The 23235-nt window shown below is 35.6% G+C and overlaps 1 protein-coding gene across 1 annotated transcript; it reads right to left on the reverse strand.

Annotated features, from left to right (window-relative positions):
* Positions 1-1590: 1590 nt before the first annotated feature.
* Positions 1591-22711, reverse strand: LOC128867257 (gustatory receptor for sugar taste 43a-like). Its single transcript, XM_054108362.1, has 10 exons — positions 22608-22711; positions 11503-11647; positions 9800-9899; positions 6702-6779; positions 5888-5966; positions 5603-5795; positions 5408-5476; positions 5212-5301; positions 2316-2393; positions 1591-1611 (listed from the first exon to the last, which is right to left on the reverse strand). Exons 1-10 carry the CDS (start codon positions 22709-22711, stop codon positions 1591-1593), a joined length of 957 nt encoding a protein of 318 aa, XP_053964337.1.
* Between the last annotated feature and the right edge of the window lie 524 nt (positions 22712-23235).

The raw sequence follows: 23235 nt of genomic DNA on the forward strand, positions 1-23235 counted from the left end.
CTTATCAGACTAACAAATGGAGAGCCTGGTGTAGTGCTTTGCCATGAAAGCGTATAAAATCTTCTCAGAAGAAATGAACCTGTGATGTGAGGTTGTCCTGTTTTTAAATACTTTCCTATTTGTTGATTCTACTTTCCTATTAGTTAATCCTGCTTTGCTATTGAACGACTAGAATCCAAACGCTAGATGAACCAGCATGAAGCGCTCTACGTAGTATAGAGATAAGTTCATGCTAATGATGTGAATATCTGTGATAAGTTCAAAGTAATTGTCTATTCAATTTATGGTATAACTAAAAGGCGGCGAAAACTGTAAAAATGTGTGGAAAATAGTAATAAATTTGCAACTTTTGAATTTTGAAAACTTTCTGCGTTTGTTTTTTTGGACTGTTTCTCATATGACCTTTATTGAAAATACTTTGGCCTCATAATGTTTATGCTAATATTTTATAATTTATACAAGGTGGCGCAAAATTAATCATACATTTTGGTTTTTAAATAACTTTTTTACCAAATAAGAAAAAAATGATTTTGAGTGATAGAAAACTAATCATTCAATTTTGTTTTTGAGGAACATTTTTATTGAATAAAAAAAGAATATTTATACTAAGTAAAAAAAAAAGTTATTGTATTTTGAATCATGTAAATCTTTCTTTTGACTTTTACGCGCTCCATTGCTTGAGTTTTTGTATACTGTCCAGTTCACATGTGTTAAATATGACTGACATAGGTACGACGCCATTTACAAAAAATTATAAGTCTTTCGATAGGGTGATTAATTTTGCGCCACATTGTATATGTAATTTGTGCTTATACTCTTCGTTTAGGTGCTTAGCCTAACTTCACCTCATATTTGTGGCGCCCGTCTTGATTTTTTTCCACAACTGAAGGGATCTACAGTTTTATGCCGGCTCCAAACGGCAGATGGTCTCTTATGAGGAGCTTTTTAAAGTAGATATACATACGGAAGTTTTTCATTGCCTATCGAGTACCAACTGCTATTATAAAAAGGTGTTTTTTTCTATCATTTGTTATTTCGAATCTGTGCACCAACTCATTCGGCTGCAGATATTTCGAGGTCACATTTCACAAGAAGTCCAAAAAAATGGGAGCTTTTAAGGCAACAGTGCAACTTTTAGGTGCCATCAAGATAGCGATATCACATTTAAGATCTCTAAAGCTAAAATATGTCTGCTATATAGTTGGAAAAAAGTTATGGAAACATCAGGGCGGAACTTGATAACTTTACGTTCGTAGAAAAAAGTTACTTTTGTGAGAAAAAAATGAAAAAATGGCAGCTAAAAAATCGAGCAGAATTAAAAAGGTCTTTATATTGGAAAAATTTAACTAACTATTATTTGGGGGCCCATATTCACTCCTTGATAAGTCGATTAGTAGCTGTGTAGGCAGACAAAGGAACGGGAAAAAAAAACTTTGAATAAGTACCTCAATTAATGTTCTATGTTTTTTTCGTCCAAAAAGAGTTTGTAAAAAACCTTTCTTAAGATGTTAAAATGAGGTCATGTTTTGCTTTCAAAATTTTCTGTATAGTTCTACTTACTAACTCTTAGCTTTTTTTAGCCATTTTTTCTTAGCCATTAATATCCCAATACTGTAAGGAATTAACGTAAAATAAAAAAAAATTATAAAAAACCATATACATATTTATAAACATCTATTTTTTACTTATTTATTTATTAAAACTAACCATACTTATAAATAAATATATTACATATTAAGCACAGCACAAGCCAAAACGCCTTCGGATTAAAAAAAAAAGAAACATTTTAATTTATTCAAATTTACACTTAATTTAAAGAAACAGTGAATACGATTTTTTCCTTTGTAAAATTTGTAAACCTGCTTCGTGGACACTCTGTATATGAGTGGGTGTGCGCTAAAATGAAAGTAAACACAACCAAATATGGTTGTTGCAGTTAATGCGGCATATATTTAGGCGCAAACAAATGAATTTTGCCTGGCCAGTGTTGTTTGTGTATAATCGGTTGATATACTCGTATATAAATTATCATTTTTATTATGGGTGTAGTTGTTTGATTTGTTTGAAGAAGGCGTGATCGATTGTTTAACACATTAGCGTTTACAAGTGGTGTGTTTTACTGTGGAGAGATGATGTGATGTTGTGTGGTGAATTGTAATGAGTATATAAGGAAATATGTATGTGCGAGAATATACATTTTTGTTTTTTAATAGAACGTCTATTGAACTTTTATTTGGGCAAAAAGAAAACACTTTTCTTAATAATCATCATTTATTTATAATCGCAGATTATTTTCAATGCTTTTTTTCCACTACCCCTTCCGGTGTAAATTTTTCCTTGACTTCTGGGAATTGTATTAAAATAACAAGATACGTGGCGATTGCTGAACTAACCTGTAAGTAAACAAGTAAAAAGTTGGTTAAAGGAAAATCTTAGAATCTATGAACTATAATTATTAACATACATCTATTTCTTGAGGCAAAATATTGATTAGCTAACCCTAATTTCTTCACCGCTACTATTTTACAAGAAAAATTAATTTCTCTTAAATCCAAAACATCCACTCTGTTTGCCTTATATGGCATTAGGTTTGAAATCTTCAAAAAATCTGGTGGACTATGCACTTCCGCCTACAATTGCCATTACAACGTTGACGACGCTCCTATCCTCAAGTGAAGAGTGGGAACGAGGCGACGTAAGACAGAGCGAGTCTATCCATGTATGCACAGATGGTTCAAAGCTCAAGGGCAGGGTGGGCGGATGTGTATATTCCGAATTTCTGTAGATCTCCTTTTGTTTTTGGATTCCCCACGACTGCAGTGTCTTACAGGCGGAACTGATGTCAACAATAAAAGCCGTGACACTGGTACAGTGTGATGCGATGCCTGGAGACGATATCTGATAGACAGGCGGCGATGAAAGCCCTCCCAAAGTAGTCGACAACCTCCAAGATAGCCATGAAATGCCGCATATCTCTTAACCAGATGGCTGAGTTATTTCACCAGAAGGTAATACGGGTTCCTGGCCATTGTGACATTGAACGAGCCGCTGGGCCGATGAACTAGCGAGACTTGGCACCAAGTTGACTGATTAGTACACAGACAATGATAGACTTGTAAGTTACTTATCTTTGAGGGAATTGTAAGAGCAGCGAATGAAAGATGCCGTATGAAACCACCTGCAGAATCGTACGGCAATTGTGGCCGACTCTCAGTGCTAAACGCACAGAATCTCTGCTAAGCCAAAAGAAGCACAGTCTTAGCACAGTGATTTTCGTTATAAAGGGACTGAGGCAGTGACCTAATAGGCGGATTCGCCCAGAGGATGAGCGTGAAAATATGTGACTTACATAATGTAGAAGCTGTTTAGATGAGAAAGAGCAGAAGGCAATCTCTCAATTGTGCTGCTCTATGCAGACGTAGATTTACCATTTTAGGTAGACAATTTTTGAATGTACTGGAAGATCTCAGTAGTGTGGAAGTTTTTGAAAAGTGCATACTGGTTTTAGGGGAGGTAAGTGCAAGTTCCCCATGCGCCATCACAATGAGCTATGAGTCTGAGTGTGTCCCAAAGCGGATAACCGTTTCAACCCAACCCAACCCAACTCTATTCTTGAAGTCAGATATGATTTTTTAAAAAATCTTGCTCAAATACTATATTTTCCACTTCTTCAAAATATAATTTACTAGTATTTGGATGAAGGCATTTGTTATCACAACTGATTTTAGAAGTCTAATAAAAATAAATAAATAATTTGCGCATACACTTCTGTTAGGTCTTGGAACGAGCTCCTCCTCTTATCTTTGCGTGCGCCTCGATATTGTTCTACAAATGGAGGGACCTACAGTTTTAAGACTACTCCGAACGGCAAATGGTTTTTTATGGGAAGCTTTTTCATGGCAGAAAACGCAAATCATACAAAAAATTAGTACCCTTTTGTAAAAAAACTCTGCCAAAAATTCAAATTTTAATTGTTTTTTTTTTGACATCCAAACACGAGTACGGGCGCTTCACTCTCTAGACTAACAAAAACCTGTACCTTTTCCATCGGAATTATAAAATTTATGAAATTTTTATTTAATACTTTTATTTAAGAAAGTACCTCCAAATATCATCTTTTTATAAAAATAATGAGTTTTTAAATATTTTTCGCCATTAAACTGTTAACCAAGGAGAAGCTAACTCATTCATGGGTCTAACTGCGGGAAAAATATTTCAAAGCTATGAGTTCTTATAGTTTTATACCAAACATAATAAAAGCTTTTCTGAATTTTGCAGTAAATACAATAACATAAATAAGAATTTCTATTAAAGTAATATACAAGGTGGCGCAAAATTAATCAGTCTATAAGAAGATTTATAATTTTTGCGAATACTTGACATTTGTAATCTCGACAACAGTGTACAAACAGAATGGATTGACAAAAATGATTAATTGTGCGCCACCTTATACATATTGAGTACTTCCTAACTACTATGGTATGAATTTGTACTCCTACGATTTTTTGTCATATACATCCCGTTTATAAATATATTGTAAAAATATAGTTCATATTACAATCAAAACCATTTTAATTTTATTATGAGGGGATTTAGCACTGCGACCTTAAATATCTAGTATGCCCCTTATGGATTTAAGGATTTCTCTGAGCCCAAAACCATATAACGCAAAGTTTCAAACTTCAAACTTTTTACGAAAACTTTTAAAATTTCATCAAAACTATAAACTCTTTAACCAGAATTTTTCGAATTTTTCTGGGTATGCAGTTTTACAGTCCATTAAATGTTAGACTAACAAAGTGCAACTCTCAAGTAATTACAAAATACCGTTGATTTTTGGCATTTTTTTTTCGGTTGACGGTGTTGGGCTTTTGCCACATGAAAGAAAAAGTGTGACACCTCAGCGAAAAAAATTGTCAAAAATCAAAGGTATTTTGTAATCACTTGAAACTTGCACTTTGTTAGACTAAAATTCAATGAACTAGAAAACTACCTACCTAGAAAAACAAGTTTTAATACATTTTTCAAAAATTTTGTACAAAGTTTGAAAGTTTGCGTTATATGGTTTTGGTTGTAGTATAAACTTCATTATTATAAAATCAAAACAAACTAGCGATATGTTTATACTTTTGAAACGTCGTGTATATGAGAAGAAATCGTAGAGGTACGAATTAATAGTGGTTAGGGCAAGTATTGGCTATGTCCACTCACCGACGTCAACAGATTTCTATTGATTGCGCAGAGACCCAGCGCCGAGTATTCTACATGAATGGCCAGAAACAGATGCCAAAACTTTTTTATCTGCATATAATTTTGAGGAAAAAAATACAAGAAATATAAAATGCAACACAACAATGCTCGATTCTTGATATATTTAGAAAAGCATAAGAAATGTGTATGAAATCACCTCCACTGCCAGTAGCGGCTCATGAAAGGTACGTCTGATTTCGGACATAATTGCAATGGTTTTCTTGGACTGTAAAAATATATTTAAACACAAAAATATTAAAATTTTAAAATACACCAAATTTTTGAACACCTATAGACATACATGTGTATATCTATATGAGATACATATGCATATCTCATGCTTTTCACCTACCTCTGCGTTTGCCATGTGGCACGATTCAACTACTAACAGCAGTTTGAGTACATGCAAAGCAATCCACATCGCCTGATCGCACACAAGACAAGTAATATTTTTATCCACTGACGCTAAGAATAGAAAATATGCATTGACCACGATGTGCATGACGCAGGATGCCAGGACGAAGACCATAGGTATGCCGTAGGTGCTGGCAGGAGTGAAATATAATTATTTATGTCGATCGATTTTTTAGCGAAGTATTCTCTTATTGCCGTTTTTTCTTGTTACTTGCTTACTTACTTTGAAAAAATTTCCACACACTTGCCCAATGATTCGTAGTTATCGGCAAATGATTTTAATAGGTCAACATGGGTTTTATCTAAACCAAAAAAAAAAAGAAAAATGTTTGTAAAAAATATTAGTTTTAATAATATTTTCCATTCCTATGAATTCTTTTTTATTTATTTATTTTCAATGCGTTTATTCAATTTTTTTTAAGTTCGGCAGACAGCGATATTTTGCCGACAGTGATCCATTTTATGAAATTATGTTTACCAACCCCCCCGGATTATTCTTCTACTTATATATGTACGAGTAGAAATTAAGTAATTTTGAGTTAGAGGCTCCAAATGATCTAAGCCAGCACTTACTTATGCAACAAGATAGTGGAATGCCTGTCTTCGTGCCAAAATTCGCATAGAGTAACGTGATGCTTTTCCTCACTAATACAGCCACAGCTTCCAAGGACGCACTTTTCAACAGGTATCCATACTACACTAGTGGTGCATTACGAAGCCAGCATATTCAAGGCCTTGCTACATTCAATAGCCAGTACTGTTGACTTACAGAAATTTTATTGGGTTCAGCAGTTCGGGGAGATTAAAGCAGAATGCACTCATTCCTCTCTCTATCCTGTCGTTCAACTTAGAGCCATACGTAAAGATGACGGAAATCTTGTTTCTATGCCGATCTTTACAAATAATAGTAAATCTTGAACCCACGTCCCAATCATGCTTCCAAAATTTACGTGATCTGTAGTCTGTAATCTAACACACCTAAACTTCTAGGTATGGTTTACCGCCACTCAATTTTTAAATTTTTGCCTTTTACTTACTGAAATTTTCTTTAGGCAATGGTTCAGTGTTCAGATGCTCTGGAGTTTCCGTCTTCATTGCATCGTAGAGTTTCCTATCTACGAAAAGAAAATGTGATTAATTTATTTATCAATTACTGCTTTAATTAAGAGGTTTATGCGATTTACTTTATTTTACTTATTTTTCCCCCCCTTTATAAATAATTTCAGGCATATCCACTACTTTTGGCCTTATGAAATATTCCCAATTTTGGACAATTTTTCAAGTATAACCAGCCTTATCTCACTTATAACGCATCGAAAATTTGTTCAAATTAAAAAAAAAAATGAATAAACTTGCATCAAAATGTTACACTTTTGAATAAGAATTTTTGGAAAATTTTCAGGTACGCCGTTTTATAACACATTGAATTTCGACACATTTTAAGTAACTCAAAAAAAAAAAAAATAAATTTTAAGGAAATTTTTCTATCTTTTTTTAATTTTTGTAATTGATTTGTTTTATGAAAATTTTTTTTGTAATTAATTTTTTTTTAAGTTTTGTAGGAAAACGAAGTATATTTTCTGAAAAAGTTTACAAAATCCAAAGTAAAGCAAATTTGTCAATAAATCTCTAAGCTATAATCATTTGATGCAGTGTAGTGAGGTGAGCCAAATTGTTCAGACGAAATTTTTTCAACAAATCGTTTGGTATTTACAGTTTCTATAGATAATTATAAGAGAAAGTGTAGAAGGAGCAATAAAATAAATGAAAAATATCACCTAAAACCCTCGATGCACCAAAAGTAAAAAGATCTTGTAAGCATGCCTGTGCTTCTTGTGATACAAAAAACGTTATTTGTGTAATAAAATATTTCTTTCAGTTTGTCCATCTTTTTTAAAATTCACATGTACTTTATATATGTATTTTACTTCATAAAACAAACAAGGAATGAAAAGAATTGAATTCTGTGAAAAGACAATTTTTTTATGTAAAAAAAGGCAGACTCAAAAATTTCTGACCTGTGGTTTCTTTTACAATTTACCTTAGAATTAACTGTAAAATTTGAAAATATCATACGATTCAGCAAAAAAAAAGTCCGTCCCATCCTAGTACATAGGTATTATTAGATATTATTATTTTTTTTTTTTGAAGTTTTCATTAATCGCATGAAATTCTTGTGAGAGAAGACCTGTAGTGAAATTTATAGTAAGTAATACTATTGTAGAGCTTTTTAATTCTCTAACTTCTTTTTTAACGGGAAATTTTAGATATTTGTTAAATAAACGGTCCATAACAGCCACTATGAGAAACAATATTGGATTAAAATGCTTTACGAGAAAGTTACTCATGAAATTTAATTTCATATGCCCGAACATTATAAAAGGTTTTCCAATAAGAGGTGTTATTTTGATATCCAAAGAATGGTTTCGTTGCTTGTGTGGCACGAAGCGCCGTCTTGTTGAAAATAAACGTTGCCCAGATAATCGTTAAGCATCTCTCCATACGCAATCCATTCACCTTAACTGTTGCTCCAGCTTTATTTTGGAAAAAGTAAGGTCCAATGACTCCACCGGACCATAAACCGCACCTAACAGTCACACGTTGAGAATAGAGAGACTCTTCAACAATAACTTTTGGATTTTCTGAGCCCCATATCCGACTATTTTGCTTGTTGACGAAGCCACCGAGGTGGAAATCTCACTCAAGATGATTTTTCGATGGAATTTTCCGGATCATTTTCAGCAAAGACTCGACGTTGTTGATGATTGGCCAGCTTGAGTTCTTGTGTTAACTGGACTTTATAAGCCTTAAGACCCAAATGTTTATTCCAAATACGGTGTAATGACATTTGTGAAATGCCTAATTCCAAAGAACGACGAGGAATGGATAAACCTGGGTTTTTTCAACACTTTCGGCTACAACAGCAATATTTTCGGATGTTCTTGAGCGACGTGCACAGATCCAGTTTCTTGACATTTTTTCACCAATCGTTGAATTGTCGACTCATTCAGGCGATTACTTCCACCAAAAAAATCACGAATTTTGCAATGAGTTGGTTTAACAGATCGACCATTTTCATAATAAGTTTCAATAATTTTAACGCGTTTTTCTTTCGTGTTAAATTGCACATCTGTCTATTTTACAAATGTCAAAGATGACATAAAAAATAGGTGTCGTCTAGGAATTTTTCACTACTGGTATCTAGGCGTCACTTGAAAGACCCTTTACTTGAAAAGTTATTGCTAACTTTTCCAAACAAATTTGGTCACAAATATTGCAACTTAATGTGACCACTAAAAAAGTTTGTCTTTAAGTCGACGAAATCTGTGGAGGCCAGTGTTCTGCAAAGGAATTGTTCACCCCTTCCAAAAATGCTATTGTACAGTGGTTAAAAATAAATTAAATAATGCATTGAAACCCTGTAGTGTATTGCTTAACAAGTCAAAAGTGCTATGCCAATTTAAGCGATTTTACAGCGATGTCTACAGAATAAACTTCTAAACGGGCAAAATTTCACTAGTTCAAAATCAGCTTATATTTCCATATATTAAAAAATAGTGCATACATAATTATGAAATGCACTGAAAATCTCTCACCTGGCAAGTAAATGCTTTTAAGCATTGTATTCAAACGTTGAAAACGTCGACCAAGTCCAAGGGCGGTGTTACAATATAAAACATGGAATCCCAGTGTTACAAAGAAAAGTCCATAAAATAGGAAATACTGAATGATGCTGGTTTCTGAAAAATATAATAAAAATCCTAAATGAATATAAATTTACATTTTACAAGGCAGTCACATTAAATAACGAAGCTGGCTATGCTGTAGAAGAAACACCAGCCAACCTTTGCTTTCGGATGCGATAGTTTTCGCTTTTTTTGAATTACCGCAGCCATAGCCCTCGTCCGGATTAGGAAGGAAGGATTGTAGGAGAGTTGTATTTAGGTTATAAGTAAAAATGTCAAATCAAACTCATAAGTTGTGTAGCTGCAATCTCGTCATTCAGTCGGTTATCCTCGTATACTTACTTAGTTTAAATTTTGATTCATGTTTGGTGCATGCAAAACAGTCGAAACCTTTAAAAATGTATTGAATTATTTATAACAATTCGATTTGAAATTATTACAACAACAACCTATTAGTGCAGAAATTAGAAATAATGGAATTGTGGCCATTATTCTGGATGTGATGCGATCGACTTTGAAATTCGAAAAAGAATGCAAGCAGACGTCGATCTGAAAAGTAGCGAAAAATTTTAGAAATAGTCATTCTTTAAATGGGGGAAATGCACAAGACCGCTAGCAAAAAACCAAAAAAAACATAAATTCAAAAATCAACGCGATTTATCTAACAATTCTGATTAAAAAGAGTGGAAAATTGATGAAAACTTAAATTTTTTTTGATTGAATGGTTTTGTGGGAGAATAACTATGTTTTCTTGAAAAAAAAAAACTGTAAAATTAAATAAGAAAGAAAGAAATCATAACACTTGTCAGTAAGCCCCTGAACTATAGTTATTAAGGAGGACAGATCCTCCAGAACTTTCAAATTTTCCATGTTTTTTTTCATGATATTCATTAAAACTATAATATTTAAAATGAAGAAGTCAATGTATTTCTTTCTAAATTGGCATACAGTTTATTTATACTTAAAAATATTTTTTTTTCTTTTAATCGTTTAAAATGGCGGATGTATACTCAATTCTTCCAGGAAAGTCGCAGCGGGGCTTCTCAATCGGCAGGCATTCTAGCATCGGCATCAGTGACCTGAATACAAAAAACCAAATTTTTCTTTGTTTATTAATGTCATAATTTCTATACGAATTAAAAACAAATGGGAAAAAAATTCGCGTATTAAAATGCTTAAAATATAGTTTTGAGAAAAACGCTCGAACGCAAATAATTGAGCCGTCACGGTTGACGATCTATAATATATATATAAGAAATACTTAAATTTACGTTCTAAAATTTTGTTGACATATTCTTTAAGGATTATTTTAACATTTTATGAAAAAAAAAATTTTTTTTCGAAATTTTACAGGTATCTGTTCCCTTAAAAATTCATTTACAATCTAAAGAATATCTTTTGAATATTTTAAGCTGAATAGAAAGCCTAAAAAGTCCCTAATACAGTCAGTGAAGTGATGAGCGCCGAACGAAAGATGAGTAAGAACGAAAACTTTAATTGCGTTTTTCTCGAAATACGTTTTTTTTTCGCGCTGTCGAATATAACTCAAACGACTTTAATATCACAGGGATATTTTTTAACACATTGGCCTTTGCATGCACTCAAATTTTATATTATATTAATAATCACTAAAAATATTGTTTTAAGCAATTTGTTTATAAAAATATTGTAATTTTTTCTTTTTCACTTAAAAAGTTAATTTTTTTTTTTCGTTAAAAATAGGTAAGTGCTAAGCGAAATATCTTAGAGTATTTTAATGAAACATTTTTGTCTAGTTGATTTCGGTTGATTACAAGAGGCTGTACATTCCAAGGCGCAAATTAAGGGAGCCACGTTTGAGCAGCTGTCGTGCCGCAATTTTTTTATTATTTTTTATTTCGAAAACAGTTTTGTATATTCATTTAAGCATGAATATCAATATGTAATTTATTTTAAGATAATAAATAATCTCAATTTATCGCAAACTTTTTTTGAAAAACTCGTTGTCTGGAGGAACTGCCACCCCCAAACACACATTGAGAGTTTGTATGTAGTTTTCAATAAAACTAAACTCTCTACCAAATGAGAAATTAACTTTATTTATTTCAAAACTTAGTTTTTTAATTTTGCTTGACTTTTTGATACTGAAATTTAAATGAGATACGCAGCTTACTTTTATTAGACGCACATTAAGATCTTGCGTTGCTTTTATGCTGAAGATACCACTTCCAATGCTGCAGATGCATGTCACCACCATTATTCCCATGGCTAGCTTAACTACCACTGTTAATGTTGTAGAATGCAATCCTAAATTTTGACTATATGTATTAAGGGAATAGAATCAGATGAGTTTTGCGTAGGTAAGTATAGCCAAACTTTCAGTAGCGATAAATAATAAAAATCTTAGGCCCGGACTAATATTTGCATTATTTCCAAGTTAAAAAGATTTATTTAGAAAAAACAAATAAAAACAGTCCCTTGTTCTTTTCCTGTTTACTTCTCTTCTCTGAAGAATGCACTTCAATTTAAGTACAAATAAAATATGCGCAGTTGAGTCGCGATAAGCTGGATGAGTTGAAAATCGCAATAATTCGTAACAAATTTCGGCAACTTGGATAACCCTCGATAGCTGGAAATTTTTTCCAGCTGAATGGCTTCGTTAATTTGCTTATAGTCATTCGTATCTGTCGAGAATTCATTAATTGCCTGATGCATTACTAATTCGCACCCTTGCAGCACTGTTTTTTATAAAATTAAAATTCATACTACAACAAAAAACACATAATGCACAGTTTAAAATTTTGTACAAATTTTTTTAAAATTTGAATATTTTAACTAAAATTCTGGTCGAAGAAATCATTTAAAATTTAAGTGATTTTTTAGCCACTTTAAATTTGCCTTTATTTTATTGAAATCTCGAGAGCTATGCCACCGTACCTGAACATTTTATAAAAACTTCAAATTCAAAATTTCAAACATTACGAAATTTTTTTGAATTTCCTGTCTGAAAATAAATCAAACTGGTTTCAATTGAAAAATAAATATTGTTAAAAAATAATCATTAAAAATTTAGCTCGAAAAACATTGTATTGCAATTAAAAAAAAAAACAGAAAATCATCATACACCCAGTTATGCTCGAAAAGGGAAAATTTATAATTTGGTCCCGGTTAAGACTCGATATATGTATAATATATACATACATATATTCTATATTGGTTATTTGGCCGAGCTGCTCCGCCTATTTGTGGTGTGAGTCTTGAAATATTTGTCCACAATTGAAGGGACATACTCGTTTCCACGACAGTCGGTTCTACGTTACCGAAACGACCCGGATTTATATCCGGCCAAGGACTGTCACTCCAGCAGCAGTCCCCGTATGCAAGTACGGGGAATTTTTATGCTGCTACAACAACAACAACAACAGTTTTATGCCGCCTGCAAATGGCAGATGGTTCTTCATGTGGAGCCTTTTTATGGCAGAAATACACTCGGAGGCTTGTCATTGCCTGCCGAGGGCGACCGCTCCCAGAAAGAAAATGTTTCCCTCGATTGGTGTTTCGTTCCCCGGGTTTTGAACCTGTGTAGTCACGCACCAACTCATGCGGCTGCGGCAGCCGCTAAGACTCGATATACCTATTTTATTATATATATCCTATAATTGGCGCGTACACCCTTTTCATGGCAGAAATGCACTCTGAGGTTTGCCGAGGGGCTACCGCTACAAGTATTATACAAAAAATGTCTTCCTTTTAGTTTTTCACCGAGATTCGAACCTACGTTCTCTCTGTGAATTCCGAATGGTAGTCACGCACCAACTTATTCGGCTACGGCGATTATTTCATTAATTAGAGAAATTATGTAGGTGTCAAAAGAAAAGCGCTAAAAGAAAGAGTGTATTAATAAGTCCCCTAAAATTCTAATTAATAAATCAATAACATAACTTTATTTACATTTTTGATGCTCTTCATATAATATGAATTGCCGAGGTGCTGTAAATAGGTCATTATTTTATCGATAACCTCTTCATTCCACTCAAACCTCTTACCGCCGAGCCAATTCTTCCTATTTAGAAGCAGCGGATGTGTTGTCTTGAAAGAGAAACTCTTTTTTCTCGCCAAATACGACCATTTTTGCGTCAAAACTCATTCACTAGCGTATGGCATATGGGTCACTCTCTTCGCCTTTCACTTTTCAAGCTATTCAATGTCAGTGATGCCGCATTCATCGGAAATAAACTGACTAACACACCCATATCGGCTTTCTTGGGTTCCGATGCCCCCACGAGAAGTCTACTGTCCTAACTGCCCTGACTGTCGCTCTGTGGCCTCTGGTGTATTGTGTCACATCCACGATTCGTCCGCGCTTGCTTCATGTGGATTACCACTGAACATCGCCAAGCGCTCGTTTGAAGTTGCATATATTGTAAATTGTGAGCATCCATTTTGAGTATAACTTTCTGCCAAATCAGCCAGAAAATTAAATTCTTTTGCAAGATGATTTTTGACAAACAGAACTTCGGATTCGAGGAGGCTACACGATCTGTTCTAATTTTCAGCTACATACATACTGAGCCACCTTTGTAAACTGGGTCTATGCGCATTATGCAAAGTTTAAAATTCGTGTAATTTAAATATAAAATATTGAATTAACTTAATCAAATCTTTTCCGAATAACCTTCATAGAAGAATTTTGAATTCATACTCACCGCAAAGAAAATTTAGTGTCCACATCGAAAGTCTGGTATTTGGTGGCTATTACTTATAGATGGAATAAACAAAAATTTAAATTTTTGTATATTTTAATAACTCTTGCACACACCTATCATTAAACCCAAGAAAACCGAATAAATTGTTAACAGTTTACTGCGTCGTATCTCTGTTATGCTGTTTGCATTCCGGCGAATCGAAATCGGCGCCAACCCTAAAAATTTGCTTACATAAAACACACTTAAAGACAATTCGTTGATTTCCATATTGTACGATGCTTTATTAATTACACAGTAGGTATCCCGAGAAGAGAGTACAGCGTTGCTTTAGCACGCGACGACTTGATTTCTTGAATTAATTCAGCCGTTACAATTGTGCGAGAAAATACAAAATCGACTAATTTTTATACTAAAAGTCACGGTTGAAATTGATTACTCCATATTTATTTGCGTGCCAGGTATGAATCACTGTAAAGGGTGCACCAAATACAAGTTTCTCTTGAGTATAATGAACTATCCGAACACGACGGTAGAGCAAGTCGTAAAGAAATTGCAGCAGAAGAAAGACGTTATTCGATCGCGCACTGGCAAGACCGGTGGAACAGATCACCTAAGTGTACATGGACGCATAAGTTAATACCCATCCTTACGACGTGGTTAGAAAGGAACCAGGAGAGAACAAACTACCACCTAACGCAATGCATTTCAGGTCACGGGGAATTTAGAAAATACTTCTATAGATGAGGTGATGACGGTCTCACTAAACTACCAAATCGGTACAGAGAGGGAAAAAATGTTGATCACGTCTTATTCCAATGCCAACGCTATGCCTCCGAAACCTCAAAATCTTATATTAAAATAATTGGTGCGTACATCTTTTCTGGGTGTTTGGCCGAGCTCCTCCTCCTGTTTGTGGCTTGCGTCTTGATCTTATTCCACAAATGAAGGGACCTACAGTTTCAAGCCGACTCCGAACTTCAGATATTTTTTATGAGCAGCTTTTTTGTAGCAGAAATACACTCCGAGGTTTGCTATTGCCTTCCGAGGGGCGACCGCTATTAGAAAAAACTGTTTCCTCATTTTGTTGTTTCACCGAGATATGAACCTACGCTCTTCTACGTCACGCACCAACCCATTCGGCTACGGCGTACAGTGCGGCCGATTCCCAAAAAGCTGGCCAAAAGTCGAAAAAAAAAGTTTCTAGATAGAGTTTTTTTGTCTTTGGGTTGGCTACAGTAATGCCTTGAGTAGTGAAAACCGTTCATAGCAACGTCCTGTACCCTAACTATCCTCTGTATTTTCAGTCGCAACGTGGCCTTCGTTTGAGCATCGTATTACTGTCGATGAATAGTGAAAGTTGTACACATTTGAAAGATTTTGTAATGGAGTAAATTGAACAAAACCAAATGGAATGATCTTCGGAAGGTTAGTAAAATACGAGAAATCTTTAGTACATATCAATACCTCGACACAAAATTTTTAGCTGCAGCAATACGTAGATACATTTTTTGCAATTTTTTTTATGAAATTTGAGTTTTCAAACTGTATAGTAATACAACGCCGTCATATGCTGCTTTGAAACCTATTAAAGGTTACTCAAAAAAGTAATGGTTACTGAATAAAACAAGATTCAGCTGCTACCACTTGCTACCTTGCGACCCCGAAAACATATAAATTTACATGCATCTTGATTATGTTCTTGAATATACGCTATTTCACGTGAGGGGGGGGGGGGGGGGGGCTGGGGGGGGCAATAAGAGTGGAAGGGAGTGGATTTTAAAAATTTTAAGATCAAATTCGTAATCAGCGACCCTGAAAACATAAATTAACATGCATCTTGATTATGTTCTAGAATATACGCTATTTCACGTGAGGGGATGGCCAATAGGGGTGGAAGGGGGTGGATTTTCAAAATTTTAAGATCAAATTCGTAATCAGCGACCCCGACAACCCCCGAGTAAGAAATTTTCAATCAATTACTTAATTTTTTGAGTTTTGGCCAGCTTTTCGGGAATCGGCCGCACTGTGCGGCGGCCGCCGCTGAATCTTAAACGGAGAAAATATTGTGAATTTTTTGCTGAAATCAGCTAATAACGACGCGCATCTAATACATATTCAAAATGATTTAAGACGCGCGGAGATGCGTTGACGCTTTTGTGCTAACCAGACCCGTGAGGCAATACCTGAGGTAATATCTGCAGTATTCATGAGAAAATACTCCAAGCCTAGACGAATACCTACCTAACAGCCAATGACCAGTGACACAAGCCACGACCTTCGAGATGTTGAAGTAATTCTCCTGATCTTTTCTTATCTATTTGTGGCCAAATTAGCCTGTTTGTAATATAAGTATTTTCTTCTCTCCATGATCTATTGGCCTCCAGGAGAATATAATTTTTTATTCTTAATTTGCAAGTTGCCATAGGAATCCCAATATTGCCTCTGTTTTCAAGCAGTGGAAGATTAGTACCCTTTCTGGCTAGCTTATCGGCCTTGCAATTTTCTTCAATATCTCTATATCTCGGAACCCATATAAGGCCGACCTTGAAGATGGTGCTAATATTATTTAGAGCTGCAAGGCGTACCTGAGCTGCCTTTGATCTTAGTATTACTACCTCCATTGTATTGATGGCCGCCAGGCTGTTCGAGAAGATATTTATCGTAGTTTTTGTTACCTCCTTTATGGCTAAGACTTCTGCCTGGTAGACGGTACAGTAGTTCGGAAGTCGGACATATAGTTCTAATACTAATTCTTTTGGAAAAACTCAATAGCCTACTTTATTTTCTAGCTTGAATCCATCCGTGTAAAAATTTATTTTCCCTCTTCTCCATGCTCTTTGAGTTTGCCATTCTCGTCTTGACGGAGAGGTGTTTAATACGTACATAGGTGTAGTTGCGAGGCTAGCAGTAATGCATATTGCTATGCCGGAGTCTATTCTTTACGGGCATCATCCCAGAAAAAAAACTTGAGACTACAAACTATCTCATTATTTATCGAACATGATTTCATTTGCGGCATCGCTTCATTAGCCAGAACTGGTTTTCTTTAATATGATCAAAATTAACGTAATCAGCGCGAGTTAACCGTTTACCGATAAAAAACTACCTTCAGCGAATACATTGATTTTTCTAGAATAACGTGCGAGTTGTTACTTAGATTTTCAAGAGCAACAACGCCCCAGCTGAAAAGGCGCGCCTTTTAAGTATTTTCGAACAAATTCAATGCCCAATTCCAAAGGTCCCGAAGACCAAACTTCTTTTCTATTAACGCTTCATTGAGCAATACTATGGAAATCAGCTTGTCATATTTTCCAATGTTTTTTGCGAGTAAACAGATTAATCTAGTTTCGTTTAAAAAGAAATTTGTATGCGTACCATCCTGTATAAGGAGTTAATAGTAATAGAGGAGTAATGGCATAAACATGGGCGTCCATAGTGGCCTAATGTGTTTGTGAGTGACATACAGATAAGCCAGTAGGTCTTCAGTTCGTTTTCCACTGTAGAAGAAATAGTTGCTCATACCAATTCATCTTTTTTTCGGTGGCTACAACATCAAAACATCAAGTGGCACAGCCCAAATTGGATAAGCTTGACCTGACACTTTTCAAGGAGATACTTTAAATAAGCGGCAATATTATTTCCCTATTTTTCTTAAATTAATTTATTTATTTATTTAAGTCTACCGAAGACAATTTGGTGGTTTGGCAAAAACAAATCTTAAAATTCTCATCTAATTAAGTTACGAAGTTAATGTGATTACCACTTATTCAAAACACTTCGTAATTGTTGTTGGCGATGTCTGTAAGAAAACACTTTTTCTATCATTTTGATATCTTACGTTCGACACGAAGATCGAACACGTAACATGCGGATCACTAACCAACATGCTGAGCACAAGCATCTATTCGACTACGTCTTTGTGTGTCATCATCACCTGTTGTCAATATATTTTTTTACGGGCATCATTAATTAACCCACAATGAAATCAACAGGAAGAATGAATTTACTTATATATCGAAAGCTGGAAAAATAAGGCGCGCACCAAATGAAATTAAATTAATTCCCAACATTGGTAGAAGATAAACTTGCAGGCTGTTTTCGCATTATTCAAGATAATTTTTTAATTTTTTCTTTAGTAAAACAGTTATTCAGAAACTAAATTGGATGATTAATTTTGTGCCACCTTTTAAATGCTTAATTGACCGCCTTAGTGGGCATAGAGCGATGCTTCGAGAAGATGTGATTCAACTTACTAAAAAAAAATTATCTTTCTTTGAAAGCAGGGCGATTTTTCCAAGGCCTCCTATAGGCCAATTTTATTGCCAGCTATTTCGCTAAATATAATATAAGCCAGAGGAATATTTCCCACTCGGCTAATGAAGCTTCTGAAATTGTTAAAACCTAGTTGAATAAATTAGAAACTTGGCTTCGAAAATGGAACATCTTAATAAATGCCTCAAAATCTGCTCATGTCACATTCACACTGAGAAAAGAAGACTGCCCTAGAGTGAGTATTAACCATGGTTAGATTAGGTTGAAGCAGTTGCCCTGTGGGACACACTCAGGCTCATAGCCCATTGTTATGCCGCGTGAGGAACTTGTCCCTATCTCTCTAAAAACTAGTATTTGCTTTTCAAAAATTCTAGTATATCCCTGATTTCTGCAGAACTGAGATCTTCCAAGTCATTAAAAAATTGTCTACCTAGAATAATAAACCTACCTCTGGATAGAGCAGGACAACGATGTAGAAAGTGCGAGATTGTCTCTTCCTGCTCCTCATCGGTGGTGCGGCTATTATGTGAACCTTGTCAATTCTCTTGATGTCCACACCCATCTCAAGGGCATTTCACCATAGTAGAGAATTGGCCTAAGCACTGCTGTGTAGAACCAATATATCATTCTAGGCATTTTTGCCCATTTCTTCCCAATTAGCCTGCCGCAGGAGTACAACGTCGTCATAGCTTTGCGTACTCTATCTGCGTAGAAAATTATCTTACCTAACATTTTTTCAAGTTCTTTAAGAAGATTATTCGGTGTTAATCAAACTATTATTCCGAAATCCAGTAGCGCTAGGTATCTCGGTCTACAATTAGATAGAATTCTAACATGGCGATTACAAAGCACAGCTAAAAGGCGTCAACTGAAAGCAAAAGCTCGTAAAATGTTCTGGCTGCTTGGTCCGACATCTAAATTAAGTCTTAAGAACAAAATACTAACCATCAGAGGGAGTCTCCTGGTCTCATACGCTGACGACAGCACGATAATGGCGTCGGGTAATGACATTGATGGGCTCTGCGCCAAAGTGAATCTCTACCTCACCGACCTTTCTCGCTTCTTCCTCACTGCGAGGAATCTACAACTTTTACCCACAAAGTCCTCGGCGACCCTCTTTACCACCTCGACAAGGGAGGTCAAACTGCAACTCAAGGTAAAAGTCGATGGCACACCAATTTCGACTGTTAACAATGCCAAAATGTTGGGTGTAATCTTTGACAGTTTGCTCTCCATCTCTGCGCACACAACCACAGTTGCCACTAAAGTCCAAAATCAGAACAAGGTTCTCAAATCGCTAGCCGGCCGCACTTGGGGCAAAGACAAAGAAATGTTGCTGGCGACAATAAAATCAATTGGCCGGCCGGTTCTGAACTATGCTGCGCCTGTCTGGTCATCTGGAATTAGTGACACGAAGTGGATAAAGCTCCAGACTTACGAAAACATTGTCATTCGGACAGCGATGGGTTGCCTCCTGATGTCCCCTCTTCAACACCTTCACAACGAGGCACAGATGCTCCCAGTAAAGGAGCACAATAAATTACTCAGCAAACAGTTTCTGCTTGGGAGCTACCGCAGGTTTCACTCTTGCAGACACCTGCTTGAGCCAAAGCCGCCTCTCAGGCCCCTCAGGAGACACCTCCTCAATTACGCCGACGAGATCCATGACAAAACGAACAGACATTTATTGGATCGGACAGTGTTTAGATAGACAAATCCCGATCACCGAATGCCGTAATCGGAGTCCAACCACAACCTACAGCAGATGAAGAACTCCAGCTTCTCCGTGAGACCCTCGTAACACTGGCACAATTACGTTCTGGATATTGTAGCAGGTTAAACTGTTACTTATCCAGAATTGACTCCGACATACTAAACATACTTATGTCCTACATGGGAAGGCACCCCGAACGGCACTAACCACCTTTTCACATGCCCCACTCATCTATCACCCTCTCCCTCTGGACCCAGCCTGCCGAAACAGCATGTTTCCTGGGTCTACCTTCAGATGAGTTAGACGAAGACGACTGGTGATATACACTACACTGCCAGGGCTTGCATTGCTGTTACAACAACAACAACAACAACATAATATAATATATACTATGTTTAAATCTGTTTGGTCATGTCTCACGACAGATTGTAATTAAAGTGATTGAGAAAAAGAAAAAAATCGCTAAATCGTATTGCTAGTGTAAGTTTTTATTCGAATTTGAATTAACATTTAACATTTAGCATTTCTGAAGATTGGAAAAATGTTAAGTATTTTTTTATTTCTTTATGAACTTCTCGTTCCCAACGAAATAATCACCAAGCAAGCCCTGCAATTCACAAGAAAATTAGTATAATGTAAAATAATTATTTTAAAATAATCAGTTGTTAACTAGTAGTTATTTTATATAAATTAATACCCTAGATAAGTAGAGAATTTTTCATAAATTATAACCAATTTATTAAATGCTTTGAAAATCAACTCATCGAGGGTTAATTGATATCAACGCGATTTGTAATAGCGCCTCTTGAAGTATAAATAATCATTAGAGCTCGTAACAGTGACACAGTAATTATGGTCTTAAGTGCAGAAGTGCTTCGTGAAATTCATTGAAAACTTTCATAAATGAACACATATGAATGTATGTGTTTAAAAAACTGTGTGTGTTAACAAAAAAAAACAGAAACACCAATAAATGGGCTATAAAATTAAAACTTTAACGATTGCAAGTGAAACATTTCGTGAGGGAATTTAAGAATGAGGATATGCCAGTGAGACAAAGAATTCCATGTCCATATGCACGTATGTGTGAGCGAGCAAGTAATTGAAAATAAGCACACCCCAGTCAGTCCGGTTCACGATGGTGCTAATATGCCATTTAGGCGAAAACAAACATTTTTGTACTGCTCATAGCTATTAGGCCAATATACTCGTACATAACCATACAGGCTGCGGAAACAAGTGTCTGCCTTTATTTGAGAAGGCGTGATGATCGATTGTATAACAAATGGGTATTTACAAGTTTCCGTATTGATGTGAATTTGAATTTACCTCGATGTGGATAGATGATTATTTTCCATGTAAACAAGACTATATGAATACGTATGTAAGTATGAAAAAAATAATAGTTTTTCTGACAGTACAATGCAATTTTTTTTAATAAAAATAAAATATTCACCTTAGCAGAATTTTTGTATAATTATTATTGTAGGTAAAATATCAAGTTCTGAAATGACACAGAAAACGCCGAGTTACGTAAACTTAATTTAGCGTCGTATATTTAGGTTAGATTTGTAGAGGGTTGGGCAAGTCCAACCGCTTAGTCAGGAACAACATTGTACTACATCCAGATAGATTACAGTAGAAAAAATAGAGAGATAGGATAGATATTATATGGATGGTAAGTCGGAAAAATTTTTTTTGAGGTCACTCTTCCACATTTTTTTTTTGAAGTGAAACTTCTTTAGGCGCGTCGGGGGCCCCAAGGCAGATTGAAAATAGGCGAGTGAAACGGTAAGTTCGGAGCGTTACCTAAATCCGTCAAATGGGCGGGGCCAAGGAGCAGCTGCTCCTTCCCACTCTCGCCTATTCGCTCTCTCTGTCGCTCTCTCGCATCGCAAGCGCTGAACGATGTGAGGGAGCCACCGAGACACGCCGTCTTCGAAATAATATGAACTGAAATGTATATAGCACACAAGTAAGCATTGAAGTAGACTGGCGACATGCAGGCAACCGACAATCGACAACCGACAACGGGTATTATAGATAACCATAGCCCGTGCAAATGAGTGCTGTGTGTGAGTATCAGATAAAGCGCCGATTGAATGTGTGTAAGCGGGAAAGCAATAAGAAACTGCTGTGAAGTAAATAGATGGTAGGTATGGAGGAGACGAAGCGATACAATGAGTGCGTTTGCCAAACGAGTGACGATAGTTGAAGTAGAAGGTTGTAAAATGACATTTCAACCGTTTCGGTGATCAAAGCAAATTGATTAACGCGCCAAAAGTAGGCAAAAAATACCATTGGAAGTGCAAAGAAATGTCAGCGTCAAGTGCAACACTGCACCCAAGTGTCAAATTTGAAGCTAATAAGGACAAAAATAAATAGTAATATACAAATTTATGTGGAGTGATATAGAAAAAAAAATCTAGGGTCTGTCAGACTCACGCACGGTAGAAGTGAAACTTCTAAGTTGGTTGTTCCATGCATGGGAGCCCCGGTTTAGATCTCTCCCCCCCTCTCTCGTGTTAAATTCAGGTTTTCATATTTGATATATTTATTTGATATATTTACTTAATATATATTTACCTTGGATTGCCATGTATTTCATCAGCCATATTGGAGACAACTATCTGTTGATGAGTCGCATCTGATGCGCAAGTTTGCGTCACATCAGTCTCACTCTGACTCATTTTGCCCGTAACTTAATTGTTCACCAACACACACTGAATTTCCTCTAAATAGTTACGCAATAAAGAAAAATCAATAGCCGTAATACGTATATTCCTTCGATTTAGCGATATTGTTAAAAACTATTAAGAATATCGCTTCGTTCAGTGCGAATCACAGGTCAACGCAATATCCTAACCTCGCTTCACACTTACTGAACGGCTGATGCACGGCGTGGGTAGTTTGCTATAGAGCAGTGCTGTCCATCCCATACATCAATTGATGACACGTATTCTTACTCTCCATCGTTCAGTCGTTAGCAAACCAGCAACGAATAAACAACACGTTTGTCCGCGACGCTTAATGTATGCAATACAATGTCCTGTGAGAACTTTTTTATGCTAGAAAGTGCCTTTGGCGACTTGCAATGCCTTTTATGTTACAAGTCGTTCAAAGGAAGCTATAGATGTAATATCAAAAGGCATTTCGATTCCTCCCACAAAAATTTTCTACTCCAATCCAATATTTATTTATTTTGGTTTAAATT

Source organism: Anastrepha ludens, chromosome 6 (genome assembly GCF_028408465.1).
Source record: "Anastrepha ludens isolate Willacy chromosome 6, idAnaLude1.1, whole genome shotgun sequence".
Taxonomy (NCBI): Eukaryota; Metazoa; Arthropoda; class Insecta; order Diptera; family Tephritidae; genus Anastrepha; species Anastrepha ludens.

Bases quoted from the DNA above. Each gene is read 5' to 3' on its own strand.
- LOC128867257 (XM_054108362.1), bottom strand. From the start codon at position 22,711: ATGAGTCAGAGTGAGACTGATGTGACGCAAACTTGCGCATCAGATGCG. The intron at 11,648-22,607 runs GTAAATATATAT...TAATACATATAG, and splicing joins GAAATACATGGCAATCCAAG to TCAAAATTTAGGATTGCATT. The intron at 9,900-11,502 runs GTAAGCTGCGTA...GCTACTTTTCAG, and splicing joins TTAATGTGCGTCTAATAAAA to ATCGACGTCTGCTTGCATTC.